We start from the raw sequence: 24,146 nt of genomic DNA, 5'->3' as shown, positions 1-24,146 counted from the left end.
TGGAAATAAGACACTTATACAACACACACATCCACTTTTGCCTCATCTGTTCCGGGGCTTGATTCCTAATCACATTTCTTATCTTTATCATGTAGTCGGCCATTTCTTGACCTCTGAATTTTTGGTTTTCTTTTTCAATTAAAGAGCTGGTCTCCTCATCCTCCTGGTTCATAGGTCAACAATCACTGAACCACACTGGCCAGACCTGAGGGGTTTTTATTAAAATCATCCAGGCATGCCTGTTTGGGAGCAAGGTGCATTTAACTCTGATGATAAATATTTTCTTAAGTATCTGTGTCATAATATAGATGAGGATTCAAATGTTTATAGATCACTGAGATCTAAAGTGATTGGAAATAAACAAGATTGCTGAACCTCTAGTCAGGCTCACTAAAAAGCAAAGAGAAAGGACCCAAAGGACCCAAAGAAACAAAATCAGAAATGAAAGAAGCAAAATAACAACAGACCCACAGAAATACAGAGGATTGTTAAAATATACTGTGAACAACTATATTCTAACAAATTAGATAACCTGGAGGAAATGGACATATTCCTAGAAAAATGCAATCTTCAAAACTCAATCAGGAAGAATCTAAACATCTCAATAGGCTGATAACTATGGAAGAAATTGAAGCAGTCATCAAAAAGCTTCCAGCAAACAAAAGCCTGGGGACAGACAGCTTCACAGGGGAGTTTTACCAAACATTTAAGGAAGAATAAAACTTTGGGGCATGTGGGGGCAAGGCACGTAGTGGTGGTGACAGCACACATGGCTGCGGAGACAGTGACATTGATGGCCACAGGTGCAGGGGGGTGGGTGAGATAGGTGGGGCGCACCCTGCCCTGCCCACCACAATGGGAGAGGTGGGGGGGGGGGGGGGGGTAGGAGAGGTGGCAGTGGCGGGAGGGAAGCCCACCAGAAGTCTTGCAGGAATATTCCTGCAACAAGTCCCTAGTTTAATTATAATGTGTCTTGGCATCTGTCTTTTGGGGTTCATTTTGTTTGGGACTCTGAGCTTTTTGGATTTGTGTGGGTTTTTCTTCCCTATATCAGGGAAGTTTTCTGTCATTTTTTTGAAACAGGTTTTCTATCCCTTTATCAGTTTCCTCTCCTTCTAGAACTCCTATTATGCAAATGTTGTTTTGTTTCAAGTTGTCCCAAAGTTTCTTTTTGCTCTCCTCCTGCTTTTTAATTTTTTTTTTCCTAGAAGCCACTCTACTTGGGTATTTTTTCCCATCTTGTCTTCTAGCTCACTGATGCGGTCCTCTGCTTCTTCTAATCTACTCTTGATGCTTTCTATTGAGTTATTTACAACAGCAATGTTATTTCACATTTCTTCTTGGTTCTTCTTCATTTCCTCTTGGTTCTTACTCATATTGTCGAATTTATCTTCCATTACTGTCAGCCACCTTATGACTATTTCTCTGAATTCTTTCTCTGATAGGTTGCTTGCCTTTATTTCCTTTACTTCCTTTTTTGGTGATGACTGCCTTTCTTTCATATGCAGGCTGTTTCTTTGTCTCCCCATGGTCTTTCTTCTCTGGGTGTCTGGTTATGTAGTTCTCTCTCTCCTTCATTGATTTAAAGGCACAAAATACAACACAACCAGGTACAACACACAAGGCACTGAATAGTGATGTATTCTTGATATGAATAACTTCCAATAAATGTGACCAGCAAAGAAAGGCAAATTAGGGAATAGGAGAGAAATAAGAAGAAGGAAAAAAAAAATGAAAAAAATTAGTGTCTAAATAAAATTGGGAAAAGAGAAAAAAAGTAAGAGAGACAAGAAAGAGACTAAGAAAGAAATGGGGAACAAACTATATATTTGGGGAGCAAACTTAAATAGAATAGCCACTAATCCCAGCAAATACCAGCAACAAGTACCTAGAGATTAGTACATACTACACCAACTAATATCAAGTGAGTCGAGGGAAAACAGAAGCAAAAACCAAACAAAAAGAGAGAAAAAAAAAGAATATTCAAAACAATCTCACAAAAAAGCATAAAATTTCAATATATTCAACATTCAAGCAAACAATAACAAAAGGACAGAGAGAAAAACAATATTTTGGATAGTTAAGACAGTGGAGAGAGAGGTGTGTATGGACTTGGAGCAGGGGATTGGAAATTAGATGTATAAGTAGGGTGAAATTTTAACAGGGTGTAAAGAGAAAGAATATGGAAAATTCAAAGCAGGAAAGGGATAAAAAAAAAACAAAAAACAAAAAACAAAAAAAAACAAAAAAAAACAGGATACCAAAAGGGGAAAAGTTAGGAAGAGAGTGATTACATGAAGATAGAGTTGAGATAGAGTAAAACGATGCTAAAGGAAAGACGAAATAAAATATAGAACACTAATCCCAAAGTAAAATAAAGAGAAAATAAATGAAACTTTAAAAAGTAAAATAGTAGTAGTAATAAAACAGATTGAAAATAAAAATGTAATAATTAAAAAGGTAAAATCAGTGAGGAAAAAAATTGGTTTCTTAAGTAAAAGATGCAAAAAAAATGAAAATAAAATGTGCAGTAGTGAAGGTCATTCATTTCCTCTATTGTTATATTTGGCATGCCTGTTTCCAAATCTGGACATTAGTGCAGTTCCCTACATTCCACTGTTCATCAATGTTGTAAGCCATTCCTGATTTTTAAGTAGGTGGTGTCTTAATTTCTCCTATTCCTTTATTTTTTGTTACACAGGAGTCAATTTGTGATTCAGCTCCTGGGTGGCAGTGTTTCTGGGTTGACTTCTGGATCTATTTAACCTCTCTAGCCTGTGTTTAGATCCTTCTTTTTCTGTAGCACTCAATACTGGTTTGTGGGAGTAGGCTGCCTCAGAGCTGGCTTTCCGATGGTCACTCCCCACTCTGATCCCCAGTTTCCAGAAAAACAACTTTCCCCTGCAGTCTCCCAGGTGTCCCCAACTGGGTGATCCTATGTATTGGGCTTAGTAATCTGAAACAAGGATTTGAAGCAGAAAAAAGTCCAAATGTGCAAATAATGGGTCTGTGCACAAGTCTGCACAGTCCCCTTTTCCCACTTGGGTCTTAGCAGCCAGCACTCTTTTGATATTTTTAGGCTGTCTTTTTGCTTCAGATCAAAATGTGTTGCTTTTTAGAGGTCCCTTCTGTTAGCTGCTCTGATGATCCCCTTCTACATTCACAGATCACACCAGCCTCAATAGCCACGGATTTTTCTAGGCTCAAACTTCCCCTGGTCCTCCAGCTCCTGCAAAGCACACGTTTCTCTCTCCCTGACAGGACCAGAGACCTCACCTTATCACAGGCGAAATCTGACCTTTCTGTAGTGGGGTGTAGAACTCCTCTGAATCCACACGTTTACGCCAATTAGGAATGGTGTTCTAGGGCTCTTAGCTTTTTGGTGGTTGCCACAGTTGTAGATTTTCAGGCTTCCAATAAGATCCACTTTCTCCTTCAAGATGGCGCAGTTTCCGTGTCTGAGCCTGTAGCTCTGGTTGGGGACCTAGCAGCAGTGGGGGCTGCCCGGTCAAGGTTCAGCTGTCCCCCACCTTCTGGAGTTTAGCTGTCCCTTAACTTGTCAATAAACACTCCTCGTGCAACCCTCAGCTGTTCTTTCTTTCTGCTCCAGGATAAGGCCCAGAAAACGGCTGTCTGTTCTGTCTCCATTTTCTGCATCCATGTAATCTAAACTGTGATTCAAACTGGGGAAATGTGTTTTTTTCTACCCCATAAAACATTTTTGTAATTAATTTTCCAATTTATCAACATGAAATTTACCCTCAGGCCTTATTTTTCTTTTGGGTCTGGATGCCACAAGGCTGCAATTCCCAAGTTGGAAACAGATGTTCACACTGGCTGGAAATCTGGTCCCTTGTTTGTCTTGAGGCCTGGACTACATTAGAATATCAGATGTTAAAGTGTAACATAAAATGGGCATTCAGAAACTGAAAACATAATATTTTTGGATTAAAAAAATCACCCATGTTACATTGAAAGGTGGATTACATTTAATCAACCAACAGGATAATGCCTGAATATATCATTTGAAAGCATGAAATTATGACCAAGTCAATGGAAATTTACCAGTAGATTTTAAAAACCTTTATCTCAACCTCAAAGCAATTTATATGTGTGGTTTCTGACATAATCATTTATACCAGGTCTCTAAACTGTCAAGGTAGATGGAAGTCATATGTTACATAGCTATATAGATCTGGAGCTGTTTTTCCTCCTCAGAATTTTTTTTAGGTTTCTGCCTTTTGGGCAATCCCTTGATGTGTTACTTATTTCATGGGAATTAATAAGATACATGATTTTTCTTATGTCCCAGGTGCCTCACCATACCCAGGAGTACAAATAGATGAAGAATTCTGCCGTCAGCTTAAAGATGGAACACGAATGAAATCTCCTGAATATTCCACTCCTGAAATGTAAGTTTTTCTTCAGGCTAAGGGTCATCAGACTAAATTAATTTGGATAAAAGAGTCAAAATAAACATTACAGATCATAAGACTAGAGGCCCAATGCACAAAATTCATGCACTTGGGGGGCTCCTGAGCCTGTCCTGCACCCTCTAGCAGTCTGGGAGCCCTGGAGGGGTGTCCAATTAATGGCTTAGGCCCACTAAGCCTGCAGTCGGACACCCTTAGTACTGCTATGGAGGTGGAAGAGGCTCCCAGAACTGCCCCTGTGCTCGCCAGTCATGAGCCTGTCTACTGGCTAAGTGGTGCTCCCCCTGTGGGAGCACACTGACTACCAGGGGGAAGCTACTGCATTGTCTGTCCCCTGGTGGTCAGTGTGCATCATAGTGACCTGTCAATCCACCATTCAGTCATTTGCATATTAGCCTTTTATTATATAGGATACGCTGTAGATGAGGCCCCATAAGAACCATAAGAAATGTAAAAAATTCACTGTTAACTCATTCTCCAATTGCCCCCACTTAAAATCAAATTGCCCTCCCATGGGGCATGTGCTGCACCTTGGGAACCACTGGGCTTGACACTTTTCCTCTCTGAGCTTCATTCCTGAACACATACGCATATACATGGGAATTGTAATCTCTTCTCCACCTACCTCACTGGGTTGTCATGAGGAGGTTCTAAGCTAATAAATCTAGAAATGTTCCATCAAGTAAGTGATGTCTAAATGGGAAGGGATTGTTATTTTTAAGCCATGGGTACCTTTACAGGTAGCAGGTGCTGATTAGGGTAAAAGGGCATGATTGTTTCCTGGGACTGTAGCTATTGAAGCTTTGCAGAGGGTTCCATAGGCCTCAGAGGGGCAGGCTCTGGCCAGCAGCTCTATAGCAGTGGTTGTTTCTGGAGGCCCTGGCTGAGGGGACAATATGCGATGCTAAGGGGGCAGTGAGGCTAAAAGGGGAGTAACTGCCAAACCTCCCTGCTTGGCACCATTCTTTAACTTGTATGTGACTATTTCACAGCTGTACGTGCTCAGGGCAGGGCTCCAATCTCCTGGAGCATGGCAGGAGCTGGGCCAGGGCAGGGCAAGATGGACTAGGAGGGCAGATTTAGCCATGGCCCCTGGTGAGGTTCAGAGTGCTTCCACTGCAGAGATGGTGCCACTGCTGTTGGGGGGGGTGTCTCACCCTGAGGGGTCACTTGGGCCTGCCTCCACCTGGATCTGGAGTTATAGGGAGGAGGGGGAATGCCTGGCCCCAGCAAAGGGGCCCAACAGTGGTGGGTTGCAGGCCCTGGGTACCTCAGGGGCGCTGATGGGTCATTGCCGGTGTGCTATTGTTATGGGTGCCCCTGGTTGGGGTGGCGGGGGAAGAGATTGGGAGTCAGAGGTGCAGACTGTGGCTACCCCCAAGGCTGGTTCTTTTCCCTGTCCAGTCAGCCTCCCTGTCCCCCTGGGGGTGAGAGGTCTGGGTAGAGTGTCCAAGTAGGGGGATTGGGAGACTTCCCTGTGGCCGCTTCCTCTTTCTTCTTTGCAATCTGGGCTCCTGTCAGGTGCTCTCCTCAGACCCCAAGGAACTTGGCTCTGGCTTTCCCACCCCTCCATGGCTTCATGCCTCTCCTGCCCCCCTCAGTTCTCTGTGGCCGCCCGACTATCAGGAGGCTGCCAGGGTGCCCTGCTATGGGAAGTGTTGTCCTGGGGCAGGAGATGGGGGGTGGGGGTGGGGAGTAGCTCCAATAAAGTTTAGTAAACCCCAGGTCCACATTGGGATTTGGCTGTGGGTCTGTGGGGGAGTTTGCCTGGGCAGGAAGAAATCGCGCAAGACCCGGAGTCCTACCCCATGGCCCCACAGCCCCACCAACCCTGCTGAACCGTCATGACATGATGGTATCCCAGATAATTTGCATATTCCCCTATTATTAGTATGATAATAAGTGAAATCTTTTTTAATGCCAACACACTTCTTTTGCCTTTCTCATGTATAAAGGTATACCTCAAAGGTATTGCAGTTTTATTTCCAGACCCTTGCAATAAAGATATCATTGTAGTAATGCAAGTGCAAGTCACAAAGTTTTTTTGGTTTACCATTGCATACCCTATATAATAAAAGCATAATATGCTAAGTGTCCAGTTTTCAGGTTGGCCATTCAACCCATCCAAAGTGTAATATGCTAATGATATGCTAAGGCTGCTTAACCACTTACTATGACATGCACTGACCACCAGGGGGCAGATGCTCCAACTGGTAGGTTAGCTGGCTGCTGGTGTCCAGCCTATCTGGACTGAGTGAGATGGGCGAACATGCCCTGGGGCCCTCCCACAATCCCTCCCCAGCTGGCCAACATCTTAGGTCCCTCCCTGGCCCTGAACATGCACTGATGGGGTCCCTCAGCCTGGACTATACCCTCTCACAGTGCATGAATTTTGTGCACCGGGCTTCTAGTAAGAGTTATATAGTTCATCATTTTTTATTAAGCTTACTCTGGATTTCATTTTTGTTATTCTGTTTGTTTGTTTCTATTCTAACTTCTATTTTATATTTTAAACACCTGTAAGCCATTTTAAACACTTTTGGAAATTTAGGTGGGAATCAAGTTAACAATAAATGATGAACTATATAAGACTTATATACAATGGAAAACTGTAGTATAAGTGTGATAACATTAGGTCTAAAATGAAGCAATGTACATACCTTAATGAAAATGTTATAGCTAAAAAATGCTAACCATGATTTGAGACTTCAGAAAATTATAATCTTTGTGCTGGTGGAGAGTTTTGCCTCAGTGTTGATTAAAATGCAATATGTGTGAAGTGTACTAAAGCAAAGAACAATAAAATGCAATATGCCTATCACAATTTAAATGTGGTCTAAGAAACTAGAAATATAAAAATCATATGAAGATGCATATACTGACATTTTTTATCAAATTCATAAATTGTGGAAAGTTTTCAACTATTAGATGTAACCATGTCACTGGTCCATTCTAACCTTAGATTTTATACTTATACTAGAGGCCCAGTGCACAAAATTCATGCACAAAAGGGGGGTGTCCCTTAGCCCAGCCTGCACTCTCTCCAACCTGGGACATCCATCTCTCAATCCAGGACTGCTGGTTCCCAACTGCTCACCTGCCTACTGGCCCAATTGCCCTTAACTGCCCCCCTGCTGGCCTAGTTGTCCCTCATCACTCCCACAGCCAGCCTAATCAATCCCAACTGCCCCCCGCCCCCGTTGGCCTGGTCACCCCCAAGTGCACCCACCCCACTGGACTGGCCTCCCCTAACTGAGCCCCCTGCCACCTGCTCACCTCTTACTGCCCCCCCACCAGCCCAATCGCCCCTCACTGCCTCTGCATGCTGGCCTGATCACCCCTAATTGACCCCTGCTGCTAACCAGGTCACCCCCAACTGCCTCCTAACTACTGGAATTATTGCTCCTTACTGCCCCCCCTGCCAACCTGGTAACCCCTTACTTCCTGCCTGCCAGCCTAGTCATCCCTCACTCCCCCCACTTCCAGCCTAATAATTCCCAACTATACCCCCTGCCAACCTGGTCGCCCCCAACTGCACTCACCCCACTAGCCTGGTTGCCCCTAACTGCACCCCACACCAGCCTGGTAACCTCTTACAGCCCCTCCCTGCTGACCTGGTAACCCCCAACTGCCCCTCTTTTCTGGCCTGGTCACCCCTAATCCCAACCTGCCAGCCTGGTCACCCCCAACTACCCAACCTGCTGGCCTGGTTGCCCCCAACTGCCCCGCCTGCCAGCCTAGTCAAGCCTCACAGACACTACGCTGGCCTAGTTGCCCCATGCAGCTTGCTGTTCAGTCATTTGGTCGTCCCTCGCTAACCCCTGCCGGCCTGGTCATAGGCAACCATCTTGTGAGGGCATGAGTGTTAATTTGCATATTACCTTTTTATTATATAGGGTATTTATGTTTTAAAAAGTTGAATAAAAATGTCCACCAGAAGCTTTAGTTATAAGAATAGCTTCCCTTAGCCTTCTGGAAGAGATGTGACCACACACATTATACCAAACTGGAGCCAAGTTCTTAGGATCTCTTTTTAAATATATATATTTTTTATTGATTTTTTACAGAGAGGAAGGGAGAGGGATAGAAAGTTAGAAACATCAGTGAGAAAGAAACATCAATCAGCTGCCTCCTGCACGCCCCCTACTGGGGTTGTGCCCGCAACCAAGGTACATGCCCTTGACCAGAATTGAACCTGGGACCCTTCAGTCTATAGGCCGACACTCTATCCCCTGAGCCAAACTGGCCAGGGTTTAGGATCTCTTAATGAATCAATAAGTAAGTAACTCTAGAGAGTGACATCAGAGGAATGGCAGCATGAGAGGTCACCTTGTTAACTTCCTTTGAAGTTTCAACAATTTGAACAGCAATAATTCGATAAAGAATTTCTTGCTCAATGCACAACCAAATCTGAGATATCTACTCATTGAAATATCTGAGGATGGGCAAGTAGGAGTGAACAAAGAGGTAGAAAGAGAGAAGAGGTGAGACAGTGCTAGTGATGTGCAGCTTGGGGCTCAAGGTGGGGCTCAGCCCTGAAGGGAGGAATCAGGTTGCCACTGGCACTTCCTTCAGCCAGAAGGAGCAAACAGATAGAATGAGCATTCCTGTAGAAGTGGGCAGTACTGCCTGAAGCTGATCCCAGCAACCTGGGCAGGGACAAAGCACAGAGGTGTGGCCATGGTTGCATAATAATTCCAGACAGATAAACAAAGCCACAGAGCCAGGCTATCCCAACTTATCCTCCTAGATCTCCCCTCTTCTCAAGCTCCCAGAGCTAGAAGCAGGCCTCTGAAGAAGCTGTAGCTGTGAGTGTCAGGTTGCAGAGCACATTATCTGCAAACCAAGAACTGGTACTATTGAAATACTTTTATCCTAAGCAATAGGCACATTCTGCAATTAATCACAGGGTTGGGTGGAGACACAGAAAGGATGCCTCAGAGGTCGGTTAGCTAGCCACCATTACTTGGAGAGCAAAGCAACAAAGAAAGCAACCAACTTCCCTCAGCTCACCTCAGCCCTACCTTCAAAGCTGGACTGCTAGCAACATCTGGCTGAAGGTCACAGCACTTGGATATCACAGATTTGGAAACCCATTGCCCACCACACTCACCTATGTGGTTAATTCTCTGAGTCAGAGGTGACCTGAACACAGGGACAAGTTCATTTTCTACCACCCTGAGGAGACCTGAAAACCCAGAGCAGTGAAAGAGAACTAAAAATGTGTGATTCAGCACCACCTACTGAAAAACAATAGAAAGACTTTTTATCAATCTATAGAGAAATGTCATGCATACGTAGATGCCTAGACATAGTTAAGATCCATCAAATACTATGAACAACCAAAGTAGAAAGATAGCTCAGAAATAAAGTGAAAAATCTCCAGAAAATAAATATGAAAATATGGAAATATGTTATTTAAAGGACAAGGAACTCTAGATTGCAGTTCTGAAAAAAGCAATGAGACGCAAGAAAATACAGTAGGCAGTTTAATGAACTCAGAAACAAAACCAACAAACAAAATGAGTACTTTTCCCAAAGAGATTGAATCTTTAAGAACAAACAAAATAGAAATTCTGGAGATAGCCAAAACTGGTTTGGCTCAGAGGATAGAGCGTCGGCCTATGGACTGAAAGGTCCCAGGTTCGATTCTGGTCAAGGGCACGTACCTTAGTTGCAGGCACATCCCCAGCAGGGCGTGTGTAAGAGGCAGCTGGCCGATGTTTCTCTCTCATCGATGTTTCTAACTCTCTATCCCTCTCCCTTCCTCTCTGTAAAAAAATCAATAAAATATATATTTTTAAAAGAAATTCTGGAGATTAAGGACTCAATAAAAGAGATAGAGAATGAACTAGTGAGTAAATGAAATGATACAAATGAAAGAAAAAGACTTGATCATAAAAAAAATGAAATAACTCTATGAGAACTATCTGATTCCAACAGAAAGAGCAATATAACAATAATAGGCATACCAGCAGAAGAAGAGGAAGAGAATGGGACTCAGATCCTATTCAAATAGTTGATGAAAACTTCCAAAACCTATGGATAAAGAGCTACGTCCTCAAATCCAAGAAGCAAACAGAACACCTAGTTACCTAAATCCAAAGAGGCTATCTCCAAGGCATATTTTATTAAAACTGTTAAGAATTAATGATAAAGATATATCAAGGCAGCCAGAGAAGAAGAAAGTAATCTATAAAGGAAATACCATTTGGTTACCATAGGACTTCTCAGCAGAAACTCTACAAACCTAAAGAGAATGCAATCAAAAATTCAAATTACTGAAAGAGGAAAATTACCAGCCAAGAATAATACATCTAGCAAAGTTATTCATTAGATACAAAGGATAAATAAAGACTTTCCCAGACATATAAAAGCTAAAGGAATTTACCACCAGAAGACTTTAATTGCAGGAAATACTCAAGGGGGTTATTATACCTGAAACAAAGACTAAAGGTCACAAAACTCTGAGTAAGATCAACAACAAACTCATAGCATAAATCTTTTGTGACAACAAAAACCTAAAAGAGGAAGCAGTAAAGATCTGAATTTGCAAAGGGGATGGAGAATAGATGCATTAAAAATAAAAATAATTACTGTATATATAAAACTTTCTTTTTCATAAACCGATGGTTCTCTCTCTCTCTCTCTCTCTCTCTCTCTCTCTCTCTCTCTCTCTCTCTTTCTCTCTCTCTCTCACACACACACACACACACACACACACACACACACACACAAAGAGGAAACAAAGGAAAGAAGTATGGAATATCACCAAACTAAAACAACAGACAGAAACACAAAGGTAAAGAACCAATGGGTGGCCAAAACCGGTTTGGCTCAGTGTTTAGAGCGTCGGCCTGTGGACTGAAAGGTCCCAGGTTTGATTCCGGTCAAGGGCATGTACCTTGGTTGCGGGCACATCCCCAGTAGGGGTGTGTAAGAGGCAGCTGATTGATGATTCTCTCTCATCAATGTTTCTAATTCTCTATCCCTCTCTCTTCCTCTCTGTAAAAAAAAAATATATATATATATATATATATATATATATATATATATATATATATATATATATATATTTAAAAGAACAGAGCTACCAGAAAACAAAACATAAAATGGCCTTCTACATCAATAAACACTCTAAATGTAAATGGACTGAATTCACCTACAAAAAGGTACAGAGTAGCAAACTGGATCAAAAAACAAAACCCAGCCATATTCTACTTTCAGAAGACACATCTAAACTTCAAATACAAATATAGGCTCAAAATGAAAGGATGGAAAATGATTCCCCAAGGGAATGAATCCAGAAAAGCAGTTGTAACCACTTGTATCTAACAAAATAGAGTTTAAGGTAACAAAACTAATAAAAGAAAATATGGATATTTTATAATGATAAAGGGGACACTATACCAAGAAGATGTAGCACTTCTTTATACATATGCACCCAATCAGGGAGTACCCAAATATATAAAGCAACTACTAGCAGAAGTAAAGAGAGAGACTGACAAAAACACAATCAGGGTAGAGAACCTAAATACCGCATTGACAGCTATAGATAATCCAAGCAGAAAGTAAATATTGACCTTAAATGACACATTAGACCAAATAGACATAATTTACAATCACAAAGCCTTTCATCCCAGAACATCAGATTATACATTTTTATCCAGTGCACATGAAACATTCTCAAAGACAGACCATATGTTGGGACATAAAACTAGCATCAACAAACTTAAGACAATTGAAACCATACCAAGCATATTATCTAACCACACTTTGAAATTAAAAATCAACTAAAAAAGTGAGTTAAAAAACAACAGGAACTATGTGGAGATTAAACAACATGCTACTGAAAAATGACTAAGTCAAAGAAGAAATAAAGGGCGAGAGAGAGAGAGAGAGAGAGAGAGAGAGAGAGAGAGAGAGAGAGAGAGAGAGAGAGAGAGAGAGAAAGGGATCCAAGATGGTGGCTGAGAACATTGATGTTATGCTCACATCCTCCCAGGACTAAACTTGAATTAAAACTAAAATACAGAGCAACCATCTTGAATAACCAACTGAAGACTAGCGGAAGAGAAGTCTTATAACCAAGGATATAAAGAAAAAGTCACATCAAGACTGGTACAAAGGGCAGAGATGAAAAAAAAAAATGGCTAGCCTGGCTCACATAGGCAGTAAATGTAATTCAAAAGGGATATTTCAGCTGCAAAAGTTCCCCTAGGAGTGTGAGGTTTCAACCCCATACCAGGATCTTCAGCCCAGAGTATCAAAGACAGGGATTCTGTTTGGTAGGGAAAAATGAGAGTATCCTAGAGGCACAATGCACTCTAAAAGGTATAACACACTAATTTTGTTTGCAGCCACTAACCCTGGGCTCCAATGGAGGGAGTACAGAGAAGATTAGAGTTGTGTGAAGAGAGACTGTTTTGCGGCTCTGGAGAGAAAGCTAAACAGTTGCTGGTATGCCCATACAGAGTTACTCTCCCAAACCACAGATGCCATTTTTTTAGGGGAACACTTTTCTCTATAGGACATCAGCCTGAGAGAAAGCAATAGCCCCACCCTTTGGACTCCCACTTTCCCCACCATGCAGACATTATGCCCTATTGAGGAATCAGCTGCCTGGCATGGGTGTATATTTTTGGGGAGAAGCAGGGATGTCAGTGACTGAATTGGGTGGCTTTGGAGTGGAAACTATTCACCTTATTCCTATTAAACTGACTGGTGCCTCCCATTGGTGAGCTACTAGCCACATTCATGAGGTTCCCATAGTTCACTCTCCAGGATCCTGCAGCCCCATTCTCTTGACTCTTGATGGCTCTACCCTATCATGCTCTGGACAGAAACCAGGAAAAACTTAGATGTATGGCTTAGGGTTCGGTGTCATTCCCCCCACAGTTTTCCAAGACTTACCAGCAATTCCCACTCTCCCAACTCCCTGCAGCTCTGCCATGCTGAGATCAGGCTCTTGGCAGAATCTAGAACTAGTGAATTGTGTGGCTCTAGGATGTGGGAAACGTCCCTAGCATGCCCCAGCAATGCAGAATCCTCCATCCACACAGCCAAATGTTGGTCTACTTGGGCATGGTAAATTCTGATGGCCTTACCTTGATGACTCTCTTAGACCTTACCCCACCATAAATGTGTGTGAGCATCCAGTAGGTAGCAACTAAACTGGTATACCCTGTGTTTCCTGCTGAGTTGTCTCAGACCCAGCACTGGCATCAAGTGTGAACCTGTATAGATATGAACACCATTTGCCTTTGAATCACTGATAACACACCTCATGCTACTCAAGTGCTGCCAGAGTATCTTTCAGTGACAGAGTCTAGCAGTCAGCTAGCAGGAAAAGGCAGATCAGATCTTAGCGTAACTTTTGCTGACCTGCTTTTGGGCCCAGTGCTGGTAAAAACAAGCCTTGGTGTGCAACTTGTTCCTTCCTATGTACCACTTGGTCCAACAGAGGCTGCCACAAACTGTTATTCACTTTGTATCTCTAAAAATGTTGCTCAGGGCCAGTCACAGGAAGCATCTGACTTTGGCCTTCACCAGGGTCCATCCCAAGAAGCTCTAGGACCAACATCACCAGTAGACAACTTGAGATATCAGAGCAGGAACCAAATAGCTTCACAAATGGCATATCCAAAGGGAGATCTCAGCAGGTGCCTGACCTCGCTGAAGCAAATTCTACTTTGTGTGGTCAACACCTTCACAGCTGTTCATACACTGTGGTTGGGGTTGATCCTCACAGTGAGACAGCCTGAGGATTGACCTCACACACAAATAAGTCAATAACATCATGACTCAATTACAATAGGAGGCCCCACATAAGTCACACTAGGGACATTCCTGCAGTACCCAGAGCAGGTGAACGAGGAGACTGCCCCACAAAAACTAGGACTCACAGCAGATCTACCTATACATAGAAACCAACACAAAGAGGTAGCCAAAATGGGGAGAGAAAGAAACATGCCTCAAATAAAAGAAAAGGAAAAATCTCCAGAAAAAGAGCTAAATGAAATGGAGGTAAACAATTTCCAGATATAGAGGTCAAAGAATAGTTATAAAGATGCTCAAGGAATTTGATACTATAGCAGCAGAAAAAGGACATATATACCATAAAAAAATAACCAAACAGGAAAAATATAATATCTGAAATGAAGAACACACTACTAGGTATAAACACTAGGTCATATGAAGCAGAGGACAGAATCAATGATTGGGAAGACATGGTAGAAAAACACACCCAAACAGTGAAGCAAAAAGAAAATTAAATTGAAAAGGAGGAGTCTGGCCAGTGTTGCTCAGTGGTTGAGCATTGACCCATTCACCAGGAGGTCACCAGTTCGATTCCCAGTCAGGGCACCTGCCAAGGTTGTGGCTCAATCTCCAGCATGAGGCATTTCAGGAGGCAGCTGATCAATGTTGATATTTCTGTCTCATTGATGTTTCTATATCTTTCTCTCTCTCCCTTCTTCTCTAAAATAAAAATAAAATAAATGAGGATAGTTTAAGGAACCTTTGGAAAAACATGAAGTGTAACACAATCCACATCATAAGGGTACCAGAAGGAAAATAGAACAAGCAAAGAATTGATAACCTATCTGAGAAAATAATGACTGATAAATTCCCTAACTGGTGAAAGAAATGACACACTAGTCCAGGAAGTGCACAGAGCCCAAAAATCATAACCACAAAAGTCATACACCCAGACAAATCTTAATTAAAATGGCAAAGGTTAAAGACAAAGAGAGAATCATAAAAGCAACAAGAGAAAAACCGTTAATTATCTACAAGGAAGCTCCCATAAGACTATTAGATGATTTCTCAAAAGAAATATTTTAGACCAGAAAGAATTGGAAAGAAACATTCAAAGTGATGAAAAATCAAGGACTTAAACCAAAACTATCTTAAATAGCAAGACTAACATTTAACATTGAAGAAAAAATAATAAGCTTTGAAGACAAGAAAAAGCTAAAGGAGTTTGTTACCACCAAATCAATAGCAATAATTACATGACTATCACTAATCACTTTAAATGTAAATGGCTTAAATTCTCCAATGAAAAGACATAGGGTATGGAGTAGAGGTGGTCAATAGTAAAAGAGTGGATGTTTGTGATGCTTTCAACAATAAAGATAAATAAATTTTAAAAGGACATAGATTAGCTAAATAGATAAGAACATAGGATCCATATATATGCTGTCTATCAGAGACACACCTCAGAAGGAGAGATTCATACAGACTAAAAATAATATAATGGGAAAAGATACTTCATACAAATGGAAACAACAGCAAAATCTGTGGTCACAATACTTATATCTGAAAAAAATAAACTTTAAAACAAATTCTATAGTAATAGATAGAGAAGGATATTACATAATGATAAAGGTATCAATCCAACAAGAGGATATACGCTTTGTAAATCTTTATACACCAAACACAGAAGCATCTAAATATATAAAGTAAATATTTATGAACATAAAGAGGGAGATTGGGAGTAACATAGTTATGGGAGGTGATTTTAACAACTCATTGACATCAATGGATGGATCATTCAGACAGAAAAATCATTGAGGAAATAGCAACTTTCAATGGCACATTAGATCAGGTAGATTTAATATATATCTTCAGAGCATTTCACCCAAAAGCAGCAAAATATATATTCTCTCAAGGCCATGGTTGGCTAACTGCAGCTTGCAAGCCACATGCTGCTCTTTGGCCCTTTGAGTGTGAGTCTTCCACAAAATACCATGGCCTGGGCGAGTTCATTTTGAAAAAGTGGTGTTAGAAGAAATTTAAGTTTTAAACAGTTGGCTCTCAAAAGAAATTTCAATCATTGTACTGTTGATATTTGGCTCTGTTGACTAATGAGTTTGCCAACCACTGTCTCAAGGAAACATGGAATATTTTGTTGTATAGACCACAAATTAGGGGAAAAAGAAAGTCTCAATAAATTTAAGAAGATTGAAATAATATCAAGCACCTTCTCTGACCTGATGGTATGAAAGTAGAAATCAATCACAAGAAAAATAAAACTGAAAAACAAAGATGTGGAGACTAAATAACATGTTACTAAACAATGAATGTGTTCACAAGGAGATCAAGGACATAATCAGAAGTTAACCTAAAACCAATGAAAATGAGAACACAAAAACTCAGTTGGTAAAAACTAAAAGTATTTTCCTTAAAATTAAGAACATGGCAGGAATGTTCACTTTCAGCACTCTTATTCAACATAGAATAGGAATTCCTTTCCACAGCAATCAGACAAGATGAATCCAAATTGGAAAGGAAGAAGTAAAACTGTCATTTGCAGAAGACATAATAATGTATACAGATAACCTAGATTCCACCAAAAATATACTAGAACTGAAAAGAATTCAATAAATTAACAGGACACTAAGTAAGTATCCAGAAATAGGTTGGGAAAACCAAGATGGTGGCATGGGTAAGCACCTGAACTTGCTGCTTCTCACAATCACTTCAAAACTACAACTAAAAGACACAATAAACATCATCCTAAACCACAGAAAGGCTGGCTGAGTGGAAATTCTACAGCTAGAAAAGAAGAGAAAAGCATACTGAGACTCAGAGGAGGTATGGAAGTAAAGTGCGGAGGTATGGGGGCACGCTCATGGAAAGGGCTTGCAACAGAGGATGTGGTTGTTTTTCAATCAGGAGGGAGACACAAGCTCCTGACTGCTCTGAACTCCAGTTCTGGGCAAGACTCTGGGGACCCAATTTCATATGGGGAGAAACTGGACTGTTTGGCATCGGGCTGGAACACGAGGGCAGTTTTTTCTTAGAGGTGCTTGCAGTGATTACTACAGGACACTGAGACCCAGGGGGCCTCTTAGGGCAGGGCTGAATGTCAGCCATTGCTGTTTGCTCCACCCTGTTGATTCACTGAGATGCCGCCCCACCCAATTTACAACCCCACCTGAGCTGTGCCCAGGGGATTTTGCATATGAATGGACTGGCCCTTTGAAATCTAAAATTACCTAAAACAAAACAAAACAAAACAAAACAAAAACCTGCAGCTGGATCAGAGAGCCCTAGAACTTCCAAAAGAAGTCCCAAGGCTCTACAGCAGCTTGCATTGCTTCACAGATGGGCCTCATATGGGCACCTCCAAAACCCAAACAAAGTAGAAGAATGTTCAGATCTCTCCATAGCTCCTGCTGGGTGGCCTCAAGCAGAGCTATATTTGCACCTCCTTGGAGATCCAAGAGCCAGTGTACCCAGTGGTCAGAATGGGACCATCCAGATTATAACTCCTCAGATCTATATGGGACACACTATGGGGGCAGACACAGTGACCACCAAAGCTCCACTGAAGCATTTCCTGCTCCATAAGGGTGTCTCCAGCATAGAAATTCTCCCATCATAAATACAACTGATCCTCACAGCCAATTGGCCTGGAGGTCAATTCCTCCCAGTGATACCAATAACAATCAAGGCTTAACTACAAGACTGTGAACACAACCCACAATGGAGTTCACCAGGAGTGTCCACCTCAGGTAATTGGGGAAGCTGAGCCACTGGGCCCTATAGGACACCTAGCAAACAAAGCCACTCTATCAACACAGGGAAGCAGCCAAATTGAGGAGACAAAGAAACAAGTCACAAATGACAGAAATGGAGGAAAGCAAATGACTGGATATAGAGTTCAGAACCATGGTTATAAGGTTTTTCAAGAATTTTCTAGAAACTGCTGATAAATTTAGTGAGTCCCTCGAGGATATTAAAAAGGACCAACTAGAAATTAAGCATACATTGACTGAAATAGAGAATAATATACAGAGATCCAACAGCAGACAAGAGGATCACAAGAATCAAGTCAAATATTTGAAATATGAAGAAGGAAAAAACACCCAACTGGAAAAGAAAAAAGAATTCAAAAATATGAAGATAGTGTAAGAAGCTTCTGGGACAACTTCAAGGGGACCAACATCTGAATTCTGGGAGCTCCAGAAGAAGAGAGAGAGCAAGCTATTAAAAACCCATTTGAAGAAATAATGACAGAAAACTTCCCCTACCTGGTGAAAGAAATAGACTTACAAGTCCAGGAAGTGCAGAGAACCCCAAACCAAAGGAATCTAAAGAAGACTAAAGAAAACCAAAGTAGACCACACCAAGACACGTTGTAATTAAAATGCCAGGAGCAAAAGACAAAGAAAGAATACTAAAAGCAACAAGAGAAAAATAGTTAGTTACCTACAAGGGAGTACCCATATGACTGTCAGCTGATTTCTCAACAGAAACTATGCAGGCCAGAAAGGAGTGGCAAGAAATATTCAAAGTGATGAATAGCAAGAACTTACAACCAAGATTACTATACCCAGCAAAGCTATCATTCAGAATTGAAGGTCAGATAAAGAGCTTCACAGATAAGAAAATGCTAAAGGAGTTCATCAACACCAAACCAGTATTATATGAAATGCTGAAGCGTATTCTGTAAGAATTGGAAGAAGTAGAAAAAGGTAAAGATAAAAATTATGAACAACAAATACATAGCTATCAACAAGTGAATAACAAATCTGATGAACAGAATAAACTGGTGAATATAATAAAATCAGGGGCATAGAAAGGGAATGGACTGACAATTCTCAGGTGAAAGGGGAGTGGGGGTGTGGGAAGAGACTAGACAAAAATCATACACCTATGGATGAGGACAGTGAAAGGAGGTAAGAGCAGAGGGTGGCGTGGGAACCTGGTGAAGGGGAGCTATGGGGGGGAGGGGGAAAGAGGAACAACTGTAATAATCTGAACAATAAAGATATATTTTTTAAAAAAATAAATAGGTTGAATTTTTATACTTCAATAATGAACTACAACAAAAAGAAACTAAGAGAACAACCTGCATTTATGATAACATTTTCAAAAAACCTCTAGGAATAAACTTCATTAAGGGTATAAAAACCTGTACTTGAAAAATTTAAATACACTGAAGAAAAAAACTGAATAAGTTAAACATTGATTCAGTACATTGGAAACCCTAAAGACTCCCCCCAAAAAATATTAAAAACAATAAGCAAATACAGTGAAGTTGCAAGATACAAAATCAAATGTACAAAAATCCAAAGCCTTGCTATATACTAATAACAAAACTTCAGAAAAATAAATGGGACAAAAACAATTGATTTCACAATTGCAAACAAAAGAATAAAATACCTAGGATTTTATATATAAAACTTAATACTTAGGATTTTTTATATAAACTTAATAAAGAACATGAAAGACCTATATACTGAAAACTACAAGGCATTATTAAAAAGATTGAAAAAGACAATAAAATGGAAAAATAACCCATGATCATGGATTAGAAGAACCAACATAGTTAATTGCATTAAATATGTATATTGCTTTGGGACATATTACCCAAAGCAATATACATATTTAATGCAATTCACATCAAATTCAAATATCATATTTAAAGAAATATATTAAAATAATCAGATTTGTGTGGGACTGCAGAAAACCCAGAATAGCTAAAGCAATCCTGAGGAAAAAGGACAAAGAATACTACATGACTTAAAACTATACTAAAGTACTACAGTAATCAAAAAGGCATGGTATTGGCAGAAAAACAGATACACTGATCAATGGAATATAATTGAGAGACCAGATATAAAGCCACATATGTATGGGCAAAGAATATTTAACAAGGGAGCCAGAAACACACAATGGAGTAAAGAAAGCCTCTTCAATAAATGACACTGGGAAAATTGAAAAGCCATGTGCAAAAGAATGAAACTGGATTTTTGTCCCCATATACAAAAATTAATTTAATATGAATCAAAGACCAAAATATAAGATCTGAAACAATAAATTTCATAAAAGAAACCATAGATACTGAATTTATGGACCTTGGTCATAGAGAACGTTTTATGAATCAAAGGCAAGGGGAGTCAAGGCAAAAATAAATGAATGGGACTATATCAAATTTAAAAAGCTTTTAAATAGCAAAAGAAACTGACAACAAAACAAAGATGCAGCCAACCTACTGGGAGGTGGTATTTGCAAACAGTAGCTCCAACAAAGGTTTAATATCCAAAATATATAAGCAACTTATGCAACTCAACACCAAACAAACAACCCAATTAAGAAATGGACAGAGGACCTCTCCCAAGAAGTCATATGAACAGCCAATAAGTATATGAAAAGATGTTCACACTCACTAGCAATAGGGAAATGTAAATCAACACTGCAATGAGATACCACCTCACACTTGTTAGAATGGTGATTATCAACACAATAAGCAATAACATGTGTTGGAGAGGTTGTGGAGAAAAGGAAATCCTCCTTCACTGCTGGTAGAAATATAGACTGGTACAGCCATTATGGGAAGCAGTCTGAGAATTCCTCAAAAAAAATTAAGAATAGAGCTACTGGCCCTAACTGGTTTGGCTCAGTGGATAGAGTGTCAGCCTCAGAATGAAGAAGGATTCTGGGTTCAATTCGGGTCAAGGGCATGTACCTTGGTTGCAGGCTCGATCCCCAATAGGGAGTGTGCAGGAGAAAACTGATGAATGTTTCTCTCTCATCAATGTTTCTAACTCTCTATCCCTCTCCCTTCCTCTCTGTAAAAGTCAATAAAACATATTTTAAAAAGAATAGAGCTACCAAATGACCCAGCAATCCCTCTCCTGGATATATACCAAAAATACTCAAAAACATGTATTCACAAATATATATGTACCCCTATGTCATTGCCATATTATTCACAATGGCTAATACATGGAAACAACCAAAGTGTCCTGTGAAAAGATTGGGTTAAGAAGATGTAGTATGTATATATATATATATATATATGTATATATATATATATATATATATATATACACACAATGGAATACTACTTAGCTATAAGAAAAGATAAAATACTGCTATTTGCAACAACATGGATAGGCCTTGAGAACATTATGCTAAGAGAAATAAGTCAATCAGAAAAAGCTAATACCCATATGTTTTCACTCAATGTGGGATATAGAACTGAAACTTGGGAACACAAACAGCAGTGTGGTGGTTGCCAGAGGTAAGATAGTAGGATAAGGGGGGCCTATATATGATGATAGAAGATTATTTTACTTTGGGTTGTGAACACACAGTATAATATACAGATCTTGAAACATAAAAATCTATACCTGAAACCTGTATGATCCTATTAACCAATGTCACCCCAATAAATTTAATAAATACAATATAAGAAGAAATAATATTATCCATAAAAAATAAAATAAAAAGAGTGAAAGCATATACTGTGTTCATAGATGGGAATAAATATCATTAAAATTTCCATACTACCTAAAGCAATTTGTAGACTCGACACAAATCCTATCAAGGCACCAATGACACAGCTATAAAAGTAGAAAAAAATATTCCAGAAATTTATATGAAACCATAAACAACCTGGGATAGCAATAGCGTTCTGGAGAAAGAAGCACAAAGTTGGAGAAATTACACTATGAAATATCAAACTATACCACAAAGCCATAGTAATCAAAACCACCTACAAAATATAAAGACAACTCATTGAATGGAAGAACATAATCACCAATGATACATCTAATAAGGGTTAATATCCAAAATTTATAAAGAATTTATACAACTGAACACCAAACAATAAACACTCCCATCTTAAAAATGGGGAAAGGACCTGAATAGACACTTCTCAAGAGAAGACCTACAGATGGCAAATAAACATATGAAAAGATGCTCCACGTCAATAATCATGACAGAAATGCAAATTAAAACCACAATGACATATCACCACACACCTATCAGAATAGCTATTGTCAATAAACCAACAAACAATAAGGGTTAGCAAAGAAAAAAGGTCCCTCATGCAGTTGGAGGAAATTCAGATTTGTACAACCACTATGGAAAACAGTATGGATGTCCCTTAGAAAATTAAAACTGGAACTGCCTTATGATTCAGTGATTGCACTCCTGGGAATATCCAAAGAAACCTAAATACTAATCCCAAAGAATAGTTCATTTGAGAGTTCATTTGAGAGTTATTTGCAATAGTCAAGATTTGAAAGCAGCCCAAGTGACCATCAGTAAATGAATAGATAAAAAGGCTGTGATGCATTTAAACAGTGGAATGCATAAAATAAAAGGAGGTCTTATCTTTTGCAACAGCATAGATGGACCAGCGGAGTATTATGCTAAGTGAAATAAGCAAGTCATAGAAAGACAAATACCATATGACTTCACTTATATGTAGAATCTAATGAACAAAGTAAAGTAACAAAATAAAAACAGACTCATAAATACAGACAGCTGTCAGAAGGAATGGGTTGGAAAACCAGGTGATAAAGGTCAAAGAATTGAGCAAAAGAAATCCCCACAAAACTCTTACATGGACAACAATTTGGTGATTATCAAAGGGAAAGGGGGTGTGAGGATGTACAATAGCATTGGGTAAAGGCAGAGTAAATGATGATAATTCAATAAATAATACATTTTGAAAAAAACCAAAACAGATACATAGAAAAAAATGAGAATGACAATATGACATATTAAAACTTTTGTGATGCAGCTGAAACCGGTTTGGCTCAGTGATAGAGCATCGGTCTGTGGACTGAAAGGTCCCGGGTTTGATTCTGGTCAAGGGCATGTACCTTGGTTGCGGGCACATCCCCGGTGGGGGGTGTGCAGGAGGCAGCTGGTCAATGTTTCTCTCTCGACGTTTCTAGCTCTCTATCTCTCTCCCTGTAAAAAACTTCCTCTCTGTAAAAAAAATCAATAAAATATATTTAAAAAAAACAAAAACTTTTGTGATGCAGCAAAAGCAGTAATAGAGATGTTTAAATCGTTATAGGCCTATCTAAGAAAAAAGAAACAATCTCATTAAACATCCCATCATTACATCTTAAAGAATTAGAAAAAGATTAACAAAAGTAGTCCAAAGTTAGCATAAGGAAATAAAAGTTAGAGCAGAATTGAATGAAATAGAAAACAAAAATACTATACAAGAAATTAATGCATCAATGAGGTAGTTCTTTGAAAATATTAACAAAATGCAGAATAAAATCATATGATCTTATCAACAGATACAGAAAACCCATTTGATAATATACAGCATACATGTATGTACAAAAAATAAAATGGATATAGAAAAAATACCTCAACATTATAAAGGCTATATATGACAAACCCTCAGCTAATATCATACTCAATGGTGAAAAACTGAAAACTTTTCCTCTAAGATTAAGAACAAAACAAGGACGCCCATTCTCACCACCTCTATTCAACATAACACTGGAAGTTCTAGCCAGAGCAATCCGGTAAAAAAAAGAAAGAAAATGCATTCAAATAGGGAATGAAGAAGTAAAACTCTTCATTTTAACTCTTTGCAAATGATATGATTATGTACATAAAAAACCCTAAAGACTTTATGGCAAAGTTATTAGAAACAAATACTATACATTTTCAGGGTACAAAATAAATGTGTAAAAAGTAACTGCATTCCTATACTAACAATGACATTTCAGAAAAAATAAAAAGATAATTACTTTTGCAATTGCAACAAAAGAATAACATTCCTAAGAGTAACAAACTTATCTGAAAACTACAAAGCATTATTTATTTATGTGTTTATTTTATTTAAAGAGATTGAAAAATACACAATGAAATGGAAATATTTTTCATGTTCATGGGTTAAAATAATCAACATAATTAAAGTGTTCATATTACAGAAAG

The 24,146-nt window shown here is 39.5% G+C and overlaps 1 protein-coding gene across 2 annotated transcripts in view; it reads left to right on the top strand.

Annotated features, from left to right (window-relative positions):
- Positions 1-24,146, top strand: part of LOC118719986 (vascular endothelial growth factor receptor kdr-like) — a 241,998-nt gene that overhangs the window by 170,100 nt on the left and 47,752 nt on the right. For both annotated transcript variants that reach the window (XM_036439878.2, XM_036439879.2), the window contains exon 26: positions 4,313-4,412. In XM_036439878.2, the coding sequence (XP_036295771.1) occupies positions 4,313-4,412 (100 nt within the window). The remainder of the gene's footprint in view (positions 1-4,312; positions 4,413-24,146) is intronic.

Source organism: Pipistrellus kuhlii, unplaced genomic scaffold (genome assembly GCF_014108245.1).
Source record: "Pipistrellus kuhlii isolate mPipKuh1 unplaced genomic scaffold, mPipKuh1.p scaffold_m20_p_16, whole genome shotgun sequence".
Lineage (NCBI taxonomy): Eukaryota > Metazoa > Chordata > Mammalia > Chiroptera > Vespertilionidae > Pipistrellus > Pipistrellus kuhlii.
The sequence above is the reverse complement of the archived record's forward strand: the minus strand, read 5'-3'. Positions and strand labels throughout refer to the sequence as shown.